Genomic DNA, 15903 nt, shown 5'->3' on the forward strand with positions numbered 1-15903 from the left:
AGATATATATGAGAACTCGTCGACAAACGATATGCAGATAGAACTCTATCTAGTTAACTATAACTATAATCAAACTTGAATGACGGATTAATGGACAAGATATATAAAAGTGCATCCGACAACGACCTCTTTTAAGGATAATAGAAGAGACCGCAGATACATACATCGCAGAAAACTATTGAAATATAACCAGCAAAGAATAGACGCTTAAAAGGCAAACAAGCATACGCGGCAAACAATGACAAACGTATCGACATGCACCGCGCAAAGAGACAGCAACTGCGGTGTCTGATATCGTGTGAGAGAAAAAAAAAAGTTTCCTCGTTTTTCATCACGCGTGTAGTAGGAAGCGGTTATGCATTCGTTATTACGCCAAGCGGAAGCACCTGTGGACTATGAGTGTACGGCGGGTTCGGTGCCCGGTCGAGGCTTCGCCTTCGAGGCGACTAATATACTTGCTCGTGTGCGAAAGGGAGCAAAAAAGGGGAAAAAACGGCCGAAAGATTGTTTCTTCTTTGTTTGCTTCGTATACTTTCAAGTGGTTCTTCTATTAAATTAATCAAGATGATTTCTCCGAAACTAAACAGAGATTCGGATTCGTTTTGCTTGTATAATAATATATCGCCACCTTCGTTTCTTACATTTGTGTGCGTTTTCTTTCTGTGCTCACTACTGCGTAAAAAATACATCGCGTTACGATATCTCCTCTATCGGATTACATATATGTAGATTTTATCGCTTTAACTACATATCATTAAGAAAAGAATTTAATTAATGAAAGACGTGTGTGTGTGTGTAATTTTCTAACAAACCAGATTTAAAAGAATAAAATGCAAATTTAATTCACAGTTTTTCTATTATATTATAATTGTAATAAATATATTTCTATATAAATAAATAATTATCTATATAAATAATTTATTTGTTTTTAACAAAAAAGAGTCCATAACTAGTTTATATAATTTTATTAAGTATATTTCTATATATTTTATTAATTACATAAATTATACATATTATATGTACACACACAAAGTTTCTATGATTATGGATTTGAAACAATTTCGCGCATACATACGGAGAAATGAAATAAATTATAAATAAAATAGTATTTCTTTTGAGACGAAATAAATTTTATTAGGAGAAAGTAGAATGATTTTATGTTATCATCCTCACTTAATACCCATTTTTTTTAACTTCTGTCAAATTGTAAAATTTTTTTAGCTTCCTTCAAGACGATACACTCGTCGACCATCAATTGACTAGAAAGTTGTCTTCACTTTAGACGACCGATGTGATTGATGAAAGTAGTATAAAGAAATAAAGCGAAGTAGTACAAACTAGATTTGCTTTGTACAGCGTATATTCATTTCTTCAATTATTGTTGTATATTATTAATTATATTATATATATGTACATAAAATTAATATAATATATATGTGATTAATACGTTAATTTATTAATGTATGCATATCTAATGTATTTATATTCTATATATATAATTGTAAATGTATACTCTGATAAAGTAAAAGTTTGACTGATGCAGAATTGTCTCGTAAGTACTTGTAGCAGATACCGTTATGGATGAGAAGACTGAGATTATGGAAGTGTCTATTTAAGGACCTATTCTGTATGAGCCATGCGTACAACAACGAATCCATGAAAATACAATTAGGAGCTCTAATAAGGCTTCGTTGTAAATGATACACCTGTCGTTTTAGCTGTTTCGCCTTAGCAAAGACGGAAGATGTGCAGCTCGGCCAGATCGATTTGCAGCGGTGTGCCACTATACAGTTAGCCGTAATATCGGCATTCGGTTATTCGAAGCCGCTACTTACGGGTTATCCGCCGACATCGAGAAGCGCAACATATTATAACTCATTTATCTGGGACATTCTCGTCCGCCATATGACGCCCGTGTGCAACCGGAGGATAGAGCCATCAACATTCGTCCTTTAAAACATATGCTGTATACCAACGACAGACTGTGGAAGAATTTAATACTATGAGCATCGTCTTTAATCATCTGCCAAGTTAACGGATTCGCGCTCTTCTATCCGTCTCCTCTTCCTCTCTCTCGCGGAACACATAACAGATCATTTGCGCCACGTAAATCGTTCATAATCGGGGAACGGCAGGATACATCGTAATTTTTCAGAATAACCGCGAAATTGCGTCCCGTGGTTAAACGATGAATCGATCGCCTCTTATATAGATATAATATTGAAAAATAAGAGAAAAAATGGATTTACCGGTTATAAGCTTTTATATGTATGTTAAAATTACTATAATTAAACTTGTGCCAGATATAAAATTGTTATTGCGATTTCATTATTACGACCAATTAGGTAGCTCTTATTGCCGCGATAGGCACTACAAATCAATATGAATAAACGTGCCTCGAGCGTCTTGGCGCGAGACAAACATCATCGATCTTCCGACTAGCGGTGTAAAGCATTGACAGGCAGGAAGAAAAATTCTAACGATAACGCGCGATTCTTAATCACCTTCGGACTTAACAGGCATGAACATTGCACACGGTTGCGCATTTATGCCTTTGGCATCACTTTTCTAATCGTGTGAATAATTTTTATGACGTATCAGTTTAGAATTGTGATTAATTCTTTACAGACATCTCCCTTTTTCTTTTTCAATGTGTATAATAGGCGAGATATGTATTTTTTATCTAATTTTAATTAATTTATTTTATATCAAATAGATATTTTTATTTTTGAACATTGCCCTTTTTAAATGTATTCTCAAGTCGTGGCTCGGGCGAGACGATAGTGTCACGATTAAGAGGAAATAAGTATTTTTATGAGCTAGAACGTTTCGTATATTGGTCCATCTTCAATTTCTCCATAAAAGGCAACTGTAAAAGTAAACTGATTCTGCGTGTTTTTTTAACGTCGACAAATATTCAATGGATAATGATTTCTTTATCTATATTCTTTATATTCTGGAGATACTCATCGCATCTCTGGAAATATCGTTCTTAAGATACTCGAAATAACAAAATTTTGAGAGCACAAACGTGGGAATTTGGATTTCTACAGGATCTAAGTTTTTTTAAATTTAAATACTTAATTCTTTCGATTTATACTTTGCAATTCTCGCGAGATTATAGTATCTTACATCTCTCTCGTCATTAGTTCCACCAAGGGAGCACGAACAGTGAGTGTTATTTTAATCATTCGCAAATAATTCATATTTCATACTTCCGCGTGCGTTTCTCGCGTGTATCTACAGAAATTCGTTATTCTAAGAATATGAGAATCAACTAATCCGCGTTACAAACTGAGTAGTAATCACTTCCTGTAGAATTATTTTTATAATCGTATAATAATAAAAAAATACGTAATATATAGGATATTAAAAAAGGACTGTTTGAAAAATCTTTGAAAACACTTATGCTTTGATTTTTCTTTTTAATATCTCGTGTATAACACATTTAGAAATCAATTTATAATTGTAAATACAAAGCAAATAAATCTATTTAAATATATAAACAAGTTGTATTATAAAAATAAAAAACTATTTATATCTTCACACACACACACACACACACAATGATTAATTTAATCAACTTAACTTTTTTGGATTTATGTTGGATTCTATAAATAAACATATGTATACAATATTATGCATATAGATAAATGTATAGATGTGTGTGTAAATACGTTTGCTCGTGTAACTTCTCAAGTCACACATTCAGAACAGATTCTATATATAGATAATGTTTTTTGAGACTGCTACTTTTTAATAAAATTATTGTATAACTTACATCAAAATTGAATATCTGATAAGTAAATAATTACATTAAGAAACAATCGATCGAATTATTTGTTAACTAATCTAATTATTAATCAGTTGACAAAAGTGATCAATTTGATGGGCACTGACCTGGGAAAGGCAAGCCTGAGATCGGCTCTGAGTTTATTTAACAGCTCGCTGACCGATGTGAATTGTCTCAAGGTCATCTCACCACTTCCGGATGCGTAACCGGAACTCGAACTGGTTGTCGACGGCAAAGTACCTTGAGAGTCTTGAACGGTTCCTAATGGGCGTCTTCCCCATCGTCTCAGCGCGATTGCGTAATCTTCGGCATTATACGTGGGTGGTCTTAAGCGTTCCTGTGCGAACAATTTCATTATCTAATTGAAAAGGCTCTTGAAATTATTTTATTTCATAGAATATTAAATATAATTAATGGCGTTTTCTATTTACATTTAGTATAACATTATAAATAAACAATGACGAAATGAAAAGTAGTTATTGTTTAAGATGTCTTGTTAATTTATTAATCTATGCAGAATTAGCATCTCACGATATTTTATACTTTAGTCGAATAAATCTCAAAGAGCGCATATACGAATTATTATTGGTCGCTTATACGTATGAAATATTTATGTCGAAAGATAGGAAGATATCTACGGTTAATTTCAGGGCGCTTCCAACCATAAATTGATAGGATCATAGTGATTATCGTCTTTTCTCGCTAACCATAAGTTGCGGCAGTAGCTGGATGCTGCTAAGAGGAGAAGAATAGGTATGGTGATGAAACTAGATAATTAAAACCAATCGTTCGTACAAGATGATTTCTGTCAATTAAAATATAAATTAAATATAGATTAAACTATATTTGAACTTTATATTTTGAATTAAAAAATATGTATTTTGGATTAAAAAATTCCAAATTCAAGAAAATTCCAATTAAATAAAAAACGCGTCGTTAATTCAAAATTTCCCTATATGACAAATAAATCTATTATGCAATAATGATATATGTTAATTTGCATCGATATCAAAACTGAAATTATGTATTGATCGTAATCGTATAAACTTATGATTAATTGAATAAATTTATTCCATTTTAGTCATGATAACAAAATATATCAATGTTTCCTACTTTCAAGTGTTTCAGGAGAGAAGTGATTCTAATCAGTGATGCTTCCTTGTTAATGTATTATTGTACTTCACGCGAACAAATTACGTAAAATTAATTTACTTTCGTGCTTACGGTTAATACAGAATGTATAAATTATGAAACAATCCGCTATTGACGCACACGGAAGCAGTATAAATGTATAAATTATTCAAATGAGTCAATTACATTCAGAATATTTCCCGTAAGCTCGTACGGTTGTTCTATTTAAATATAATGTAGGCACATTTATTAAACGACATAGTGCGAGATTAATCGAACGAGCGCGTTTTGAGAAATCATAACATTGGAGAATATGTACAGAAACTTTCAGTTGAGTAAATTATATCAGAATTTCTTAAAATTGTTCCGTTTTTATTCGTACAAATGAAGCAAACATTGATATAGAAACTATATAGAATAGAGAAATATAGTATGAGTAAAAAATGCAGACGGATTTTGCTGTGGATGGTTTGAAAGAAAAATATAAGAAGGAACAAAATAGAAAGGAAATCAGAAAACCCTCGATATTCTTATATCTCTGGTTTGCGGTCATACATCTGGTCTGTACGTATACCGTATTATTGCACAGCGACTGCATTCACTCGCGGTTGTGGTACGCGAGTAAATAAACACTATTTATAAATGAGAACGGAGAGTACAATGTGACAATGAGAACATCTTGATATAATTTCTTAACGTTGTTTATATGCATCAGTCTCTGCCCGATCAATCACTGATGCAGTTATTTTTTCCTACATACAAAGATAAATATTCTTTGTTATCTTTTGCATTGAATTTTCCGAGTTTATTCCAACAGCTAACTTGTAAGATTATATGTAGAAATAGATGTATGTGGATGCAACGGTATTACGAACAAAATTGCAGCCATCCAATATTCTGTAAAACAATGATTATGTATCTCGTATATGCAATTTTGTATGTAAATTTTTTTTTTTATGGCTTTTAGAAAATATAAATTTAAATCTATTATACGTGAGAGGATCATTAGCACGATCAATCATGCTCGGTACTATTATTACATCTAGGAACGTTCATGATTGGATCTCGTTACAACGAGGTACGACGCGTGCCGATGTTGTTTTCGTTTTGGCTTGTCTTTACGTGACACCGTGACGATGAAAGATAAGGTTCTATAGTCATTACGATCATAAATATGAGTTGCTTATTAATTAACTTACGGAAATCGCGTTTTACATATGTCAGGAAATAAATTTTTTCATTTCCTTCAAATTTTTTAATTAGAATGAAAAAAACCACGGTTGGCGCATGCCACTTCAATAAAACGGATGATTTATTGAAAGTCTTCATAACAACGCTTTCGATACGTACGTTATTCTTTTTATGCATCCCTTCCGCAATTTAAGTGAAATCGCCGTCGAGACTTTCCCGCAACGATGGAACATCGCGTATATGACTGCGCACACGATATCTCGTCACAGTTGATCTAATTTCGAGTTCGTCCGCAACGATTTCCATTTTCATCCAACGAATTGAGCAATTTCGATCTTAACACTCGTAAAAGCTTTGACTTTCACGTGCGTTAAAGTGAAACTATACATCGACGTGTATTCAGGATATACCTTTTGGTTGAACTAACACATACAATAAACCGCTAAAACATAATTATCTCCATCTTGACATATATTAATCGACTCTATTACTAGTAATATAGAAATTATTATGAACTAAAAGATCCGCTGTAATGATCGCGATTGAGATATATTAAGACATGTAGATTTGGTTAATTGGAAAAGAAATCGATGTTTATTATGTAATCGTATATATGGTAGTACGATAGATATACTGTCTCATAATATAAATAGCGAAATACTATAAGTAGCAGGAAAGACACGCGAGAATATTTATGAGATAGCATATGCAATATATAATCAAGCCGTATATGTATGCGCGCGTATGCCGTTAGCGACAAGGTCAAGGTGAGAAGAGAAGTGACTTGCTACTTTAGCTTGAAAGACCGACTCTATTCTCTTAATATTAATATTCTCCTTCTTGTCACATAGGCGAACCAAGTCGAGGTGATGGAGTTCTCACGGTGTAGAGCGAAATAAAGATCGGTCGTCTTGCCGGTCCAGCCTGTCTTCTGTGTATATTTACTCAAAGTTGAAAGATATGCTAATCGGAAACATCCTGTCGTATGCATGGAACGCCGTTTAACGCGACTCAAGTTATATCATAAAGCTTCCGCGCCGTTTACACGCCGGCAAGCTAACACGCGAACAATCGCGTCAACGTATTTGTTAGTTTGTTACACAGTAATTTACTTAACGTTGTCTCTATATACGACACTACCTTTTCTGGTTGCGGTCCCCATGGTTTCACAACCAGCAGTTCTTCCTCCGCATTGGGCGCCATGTCTGACTCGCTGAAAAATCACAAATTATACACAAATTAAATAGAGGTGACTTTTTTTTTTTTATAGAGATAGACATATTTTATCGTATTAGTTAACAAAAAACCCTACATATATTTGAAATGAAACATCTGTTGGAAACGTATTCAAAATACATGCATTATTAACTAGGCAAAGTTTCGCTGCGTTCAATAGAAGAAAGCAGTTTTAAAACTGTTGTAAAATTTTGCAAAAAAATATTAAACTTGTCCTTATTTTTTTGTTACAATGCCCTTAAAAGAGAGTAAAAAGAAAAAATAATAAACGCGATTTATTTTTCTCCTATTATATATACGCCAAAATTAGCAATTTTATAATATTATTATAGCATTGACATTAAATAGCATGTTTTTTTAATTTTTAATACATTTCTATCCTTTTTAAATATGTTTCTATCAGTTGACGAACCACTGGCAATATTTGGTACATTTTTAATCTGCGCGTGACAAGAAGAATTATAATAATTTATTTCAAAGTGTAGAGTGCAAGAAAAAATCTGTTTCTGACATTCTCCAATTTTGAACGGCTGCAATGAAGAAACGGAAGTGACATTCTTAGCGCGATGAATTCGAATAAAACGTGGAAGGAAAAATCTCAAGCACACCGTTCTTCTTGAAAAAACTACCATCGCTTTATCATTTTTACACAAACGACGCAGAATGTTGCATTTAATTAGAGAACCGTGCACATCGCACGCGTACTCGTGCTGTCGATCGTCCGTGCTGTAGAACGACTCCGCGGAATTTGCTTCGTGGTATTTTCAAACGGTACCTTACTCACGCGGTGCGTTCCGCCAGAACGGAGGCGATGGCGCGCGTATACCAGCTCCGCATGCGTTATTGTAACAAAAATGGACATTTTTATTTCATCGCTATTCGTTTTCTACTCCATTCGATTCTTTGGAATATTCGTTTATTCTTTCTCTTGAAAAACATTACGCGCATAATCGAGATTAAAATATACTAAGTATCGCGACTGTGATGAATTTTTCTCGATAAAGCTTCCAAACTTTACGAACATTCGAATGTACTTTATTTGAAAAGGCATGCAGAAAATTCGCTGTCAGAAATTCATTCAGTAAAGAGAGCTCTCTGATATATACGAGGATCTTCCATTACATTTTAACTTTTGAAGCTTTTGTTCGAATATGTAATATACGAGTATATCGCAACGTCACGATGATCTCGCGCGAATATGTTACTCGCTGTAATAATCGCAATTGTATTAGCGCGAAAGATTCTGGTTATCGCGCGAGTAATTGCGTTTCACACTTGCACACACCTGTCTATAGGGATATGCAGATATAATCTTATCCGTCGAGATAAAGGCACTCTGGCATTTCACGGTCCGATGCTGCGTAGTGCAATGATTCTACATACATTACGAGGACCACGGATGCTTAGTTTTGTAGGTTGCCTATGATAATAACGAGTTACGATCGTGTCGCGGTCACGATCAACTGTACGATCGTGCATCGATGCCTCGATGGCAAGCCGAGTGTATCGGAGATGTATACCTACTACTATGACGTTGATGCTCACGTCGTAACCTTACAAATCACCGTAACCGTAATCACTGATTCCCGTGATTCGATTTAAAGGTTACTATTCGCAACATTAGCGCTGTAACATTACAACCGGTACATATTATACGTATATGAATCTTATCGCACGCTCTAGTCGGACATTTTGTCACACGTAACATAATTTTAGTTTAGCAAAATAAACAAAATATGACAATTATGCTTTCTGTATTTATTTAATCAGTCAATTTTTTACGCGTTAAATAACAGGAACTGTTGATGGATAATCAAATTGATTGAAATAACAAATTGTCGCATGTACTACATACGTAAGTTAGCATCCCATGTCTTTCGATATCTTTTACACTTTTCAACTTTAATTATCAAAACTTTTTTTTATTTTAAACAACATATTAATATATCTTTGAGAATTCTGAGACTGGGATGCTGACTTTTTAAAGATTATACGTATATCCACTGTACTGTTGAATGTCGCTTTCCTCAAGGAAGAAACACGTATGCGTGTGTGCGTGCGTGCGTGTACACTTGAAACGCATGCTTAGATATATCGCGAAGGAAAAGGTACGCGGCGTAAGTGCGTGCCTACTACTCGGAAACAGCCGAGGCATTGACCCGCGCGCGAGAGCGGTTAGTCACACATATGCACGCGTGGATTACCCGATATATGTGCGTATCTCTTATACCATGCCGGCGCGCGGTGCTTTAATAGCATTAAAACGGCCCACGCTCCCCCCTTCCACCATATCTCATCGCGGCTACTACCGCGCTCTCTAAACAATTCGCCACCGTACCAGCCATAGATTTCCGTAATGTACATTAGACTGTCAGCAAGCCACGGTTATCTCGTGATTAGATACTAGATTATGACGAGACTATGATAGAACTCCTCTTATATCGTCGCGAGTTGTACGTGTTTGTTGCTCAGGAATCTCTTTTCTAATGGAAATAAAAATGACGTATCTCCCTCTTTCTCTCATTTTTTCGAAATATTGTCATGCAATCGTGTGACAAATGTACTTGTAATCCTCTGTGGAGAGTAAAACGAGAAGAAAATTTTACTTTGCAGAAAAATTAAGTATATTTTTTTTCTAGAATTGAAAAATTCTGTTATATACATCAAAATAGTGCGATGCACAAACACTCTCACAGCTTTTAACTAATGAAAAATAATTAATACATTCGATTGATGCGCGTTCTCATTTATACATGCACGCGATGTGCGCTACGTTTTCCGCCATCAGCGACGTATGAGTTACATACGCACGTTTTACATAGTGCAGGCAGGAATGCGCAAAGAGGCGACGACAAATCTTGCAACTGAAGAATGTAAACGTCGTTCATCTGTCTCGTTACGACGACTCGAGAGAATGGAATTCTCTCGCTTCGACGATCTAACGTTTCTCTCGTCAATTCTCAATTTAATCTCTACGACACTTCGGTATCAATTAATGTGGCTCAACGCACTCGTAATGCAACAATTTACCAAGTAATCTCATTTCAAAACAAAATATTCAGCCGTCGTCAAACGATTGCGATTCCTCTTTAGTGTCGAGATGAAAAGGCATTTTCAAATCACTTGCAGAGCCATCGAGAAAAGTATAGGGGGGCTCCTCGTTCATTGTGTAGAAAATTGATAGGTACTGTAGAGCGTAACGAGGTGCCGCGACTCGTTAAAGCGATTATTCCCGTCTGGTCGAACTGTTGCGTAACGAAAAATGTCGGCGGACCAGTATAATAACGACTCGTATAATAACGGAGAGTCAATTCGACCGAATTTCTACTGCGGCTTTAATTTCCTTCTTCTCGTTTGAGAGATCGACGAAAGAATTTAATGTTAAAAATTACAAGTGCAAATATATATATATATGATATATATATATATATATTTACGCACGTTTTATAGACTTTCTAAGCCATTACCTATAAGCTTAAGCCGTAATAAATTGACCAATCCACCGCAGTCGATTATTCGCTTCTCACATTCGACTGATTAGTCGATTTTTTACCGCGGTTTAAGACTTGAGCTCGGGTAATACGGTGTTTACTGTAAAAAGCCCCTATCAAAACTCTACTCTCAAAAGCCGTCTACTTTAACGACACAACTGACTTGAAACGGTATCAGCAAAGTGTGTAGGTACATACATGTATATATAGTGGAAACAGATCCATGTATTTCACGATTATTAAAGTCGAGGTCGTACTGCGCGCCAACGGTTGAGAGGGTACAGTTGAATACAAGAAGAGGTCATCGCTAGAGCGATTGTGAGGGGGGGGGGGGAGAAGAGGAAGACATTGTAAGCATCACGATGCTCGTAATGCTTTCCGTCGACCGCAGATCAGATATCGCCGCGGCGCAGCGCGGCGCGGATTAACGTCTCGAACGCGAACGGATGGAACGCGTTCGGGGCGCCACGGGACCTCGGATCGTCGATCTTGACGACCATTAGCGGAATACACGTGAGTCCAGAGGGATTTTTCCGTTATGACTGTTCCGGGAGCTATGCACGCTGGAATGCTAACCGAGCCAATGCCCGGAAATGCAGTCCGTCTTCCATACTTGATTCCTCGCCGATTGCAAAAGAAATACGTTTGTATTTTCCCCGAGGGGGCTGCAAAAACCCGCGCCGGAGCTCGTAAGCTTTTGTGCACGGTATAATGTAACACTAGATTTCGCGTATGTTTATCGTATACGCGTATCGAGCTTTCGCGGAGTTACACAGCGAACATTTTTTACAACTCATCTTCTTATGCATATTTATTTTTACATATTTTTCTTTTTTGTTGCAGCTTAATGTGAAGCTATTTACGCGCTCCGAGATGTTTATATGATAAAACAATTATGATATTATCCGGTATGAAATAACTATACTAACTTTAACCATAACACTGTCATGGGATTTGTATAATAATCTCACATTCTAAACCGATGAATAATGAATTGCCTAGAGTCATTTAAGTACTTTACTCGTGTATCGTCGTAAATTCTAATCATGATATCGTGCATGATCTATATTATATTTATTAGATAATCAATATAAAAATAAGTCCTTAATCTTCTTAATCTTCCAAGTCGCGCTACATTTCTTCGTAAATCAGGAATGAATGCCGATAGATATGTGATTTCTATCCAAATCTAAGTCTTTATTTCTTCTTATTATTATCATTATTCCATATAATGTGCTTCACGTCACTTAAAACGTATACGTGTCCATATTATGACAGTTTCATCGTTTCGATCGGATCGCATTTTCATCGAATACATCTAAGCGCTTCGTTCGTCACGCATCGTAAAATACATTAAAAAAGGCCCAATGACCTCGATCTAGGAAGAGGAAGATTCAGGACGCGCTCAAATCAGGATCTCGAGCGGGAAAAGCCACCGGTCTATATAATATGTTGATTACAGATCTCGCCTTACGATGAATCGCTACCGCAGATGCGACTGAAGAAAAGAAAAAAGGAAAAAAATATGTGACGAGGGAGAGAGAGAAAAGAGGAAAAGGAAGAGGAAGGAAAAGAGAGAAGGAGGAGACTATGACTACAGTCCAGAACGCGATAATAAATGTGAGATTGGATCTGGTCGTTTTATTGGTATGAAATCGTTTGTTTTATCGGTATGAAATTGCACTTGAGCGAGCAACGATCCAAATTATTTGAATATCGTACCATAAATGCTCTCTAATTCGATCAGCTAGACGACAAGTCAGGTAAATATACGTGTTAAATAATGCAATTTTGTGATGTTAATTTTTAAAAAATAATTACTAATTGGATTAGAATAGAGAGATATACAGCCAAATTCGTTCGAAATAATTCGTATTTCTATTCTTAAAGTTGCTATACTTGATGCTATACTTACATCATGTCACAAACCCGATGTCTAAAGACGATTTTATCGAAAATAATCATGTGAGATAATAGAATAATGTGATAATCACTCGTCAAGAGAAACCGTTTCTCTTTACAAAGAGATTGGTGAAAGACGAGACAGTTATAATTTAATTATTTAACCAATAGAGGTAATGTTGTATATTCATCATTTTAACATTTCAATTCATATAGAAAATGAAGCATGTTCCGAATATTTCATGCAAGATGCGTAAATGTCACCTCCATCGATCATAAAGTGATGCAAATGACAGTCGCTTTCTTGGAACGAGAGTTCGATCGAGAGCAGTTTCGCGGAGAAAACGATTCATGTGTTGATGATACACGTGTGCTCACAGGAAATTGAAGTCATTAATGCCCGACCGAGAGAAACGAGTAACGCCCTATTGGTCGAGATATGAGTAGCGTCGAGTCGCATCATTTTAATACGCATATATATACATGATATATTTTCTTAAAGGCCAAAAACTTTCCACTGGAATCTCAATCGAAGACTCTTACACATACCTCTCTCCTTTCCTCTAATAATAATCAGAAAGATTAAAACAAATATCAAAGAATGAAAGATATTAACAGCAATCTATGAACCAGATTTATTTTTCGATCAAGAAAGAAAAAGAATTTGAGGAATCGTTATTTTTAGAAAAAATCATATAACTGCGTGGTATTATTTTCAATAAAGAAAAACTCTTTAGAAAAACAGGGAGGAGGAAAGATATATCGTCCGGATGTCTTCCTCATAAAAAAACAATCGATAAGATCGACCATGAAACCATATTCTTATATTCCACGCATGTTTCGAAAGCATGCTGCAAACAATAAACTTGCGAGATCAAATACGCGCGAAACTAACGTCCCGTGAAATACGCCGATTCGGATCCCGTTTCGTTTGTCACTGCTCGCCAACTGAGTGTCCATTGTAAGATCGTATGCCGTTATGAATCTCGCAAGTTATAAAACGGGTCCTCCGTCTGGCGCGAGGTGCCATCCTCTTCTCTCTCTCTCTCTCTCTCTCCCTCTTCTCTTCCCCCTTCTCCTACTCTCTATCTCTTTCTCTCCGGCAAAGTGTATAACTGTATCTTTTCCATGGCACATACGTGAACATCTGCGTGAACGTGCGGCAACGAGACACAAGAGAAATAGAAGAAAGAAAAGAGAAAGAAAGAGAGGATGCTCTTTTCCGAAGAAAAAAAAAAAAAAAAAATAAATAAGTGAAGACGGACGAATTCACAGGATGACGCGCTCGACAGTTCGAATTATCGCACCGAAGAAATCTAATTTACAGCGGCACGATGCGAAACTGCAATTTCTCTGCACCGTTAGCCACTTCGATGCACTTCGTTTAGCGAGATGACATTTAATTCAGCATGGTGCACTCATCGGAACAATGTTGAAATTGCACCGCTGCCTGCTCTATATGGTTTTACCATACTCGGAGCAAACTGCTCGAATACTTAGTTAGACGTATAGAAAAGTATTCTAGTCGACACACAATATAATATTACCATATATTTTTATACGCATCGCATGGGAGTTACCTAGCTGCATTCATTGATATAACAGTCACGTGGAAAAGCAACAGAGATAATGATGGAAAGAGATGCATTTGAACGGCGGTTAATTGCGAGGCTCGCATCGGGAATACCACCACGTGCGGTAGCAACATTATTCACCTAGTGGCATAACGGGACGCAATAATTAACACCGATGCAGAATTATTGGCTAAACACATGTTAATAAAATCGACCGTGCCGCTGAGCCCACACGAGAAACTATAACTGCGATAACTATATACCGGGATAGAGGAAAACGCTTTCTAGAGTCTGCGAGATTGTTTCGCGCGAATTGCACAACATGCACCTACTTGCGATAAATCATAAGTGAAGTAACGACGGGACTAATTAACCAAGTAGTCTGCGGCGCGCGGATCGTCATGACAAAGGTACTTGTTCTAACACTAGGTGGGATGTTAAATTGTATATGACATATAACTTTAATCATTCAATAGATTCGTCTGTATTATTGCAATCGTATATTGAGCTCGAATCTTACGCGAAGCTTTTCTAGTGGAAATAATTAACATCGAGGCAATTGCTGATGTTCGTTTCCTTCAACAAAGTAAACAATACACGATATACATGAGACGAAAACGAGCGAAGTTGTTGCTCTTTCATCTCATGCATTTTATATAATACAGGTATAAAATAACTATTGCAGAAGCATCAGTATAGGTATGTTGTCATTTATACATACATGATACGTATAATTTTCTTATCAAACGATAAATATTCACGTCTTGATTTAGACAGTCAATTACATACAAATAGAAAAACCAGAAACATACAAGTGCCGGAAGTGACAGCTTGTTCATGAAAGCGTCACATCACATCTGATTTCATCTTGAATTGAGATTCTCACGTAAATTGCAGTAAATTATACGAGAAAAGATTAATAATAAAAAATTCAAGGTCAAATCATGATTATAATAAAATGTAATCTTCGGTGAATAAATGCATCTATGTAACACGTTTAACATCGCACATTACCATATACGTATATTATAAATATACTTTTCTCTGAAAGTAACAATTTCATGCTGCTTCCGTATATGTGAAAGATATGTTTAATATGCGCAATATTAATTATCAACTCGATCTAATTCAAAATAAAATAGACTTGGTAAAATGTGGTTGCCTGAAGAGCACCATTGATCGTCCATACATTGTTGTAGATACATAGAAATCACACGAGCTCGTGAGAATCCGGTGTCAAAGGAAACGATTTTGCGTTTACAAAACATCGTTTCCGTTGCGTTGCAGTCGCCGGCCGCAGTTGCGTCGCGCGGGTATATACCTTTGTTCCTCGGTGAAACAAAGAGCGCAGCGCCGCACACTCGTCTATACGCACTGTGAGCGGTCCTTTAAGTTGCTCCATCGCTTTCACGGAGGAATTCCAAGTCGCGCCAAGTGTGCAACGGGCATGGAATGCGAAGATGGTAGTCTGCATATATGCATCGGTAGAAATTCAGGCACGCCGCGCGCGAGTCGAGTCGATTTCCGATCCAACGCGTTGCTGCTCCACGACGTGTGTTTACACCCACGTGACGCGTTTACACTC

At 36.3% G+C, this 15903-nt stretch overlaps 1 protein-coding gene across 1 annotated transcript in view; it reads right to left on the reverse strand.

Annotated features, from left to right (window-relative positions):
• Window positions 1–15903, reverse strand: part of mwh (multiple wing hairs) — a 33638-nt gene that overhangs the window by 8888 nt on the left and 8847 nt on the right. Inside the window, exons 2-3 of the mRNA XM_018546407.1 lie at window positions 7256–7328; window positions 3901–4130 (exon numbers count right to left, since the gene is read on the reverse strand). Of these exons, the coding sequence (XP_018401909.1) occupies window positions 3901–4130; window positions 7256–7328 (303 nt within the window). The remainder of the gene's footprint in view (window positions 1–3900; window positions 4131–7255; window positions 7329–15903) is intronic.

Source organism: Cyphomyrmex costatus, unplaced genomic scaffold (assembly GCF_001594065.2).
Source record: "Cyphomyrmex costatus isolate MS0001 unplaced genomic scaffold, Ccosl1.0 scaffold55, whole genome shotgun sequence".
NCBI lineage: Eukaryota > Metazoa > Arthropoda > Insecta > Hymenoptera > Formicidae > Cyphomyrmex > Cyphomyrmex costatus.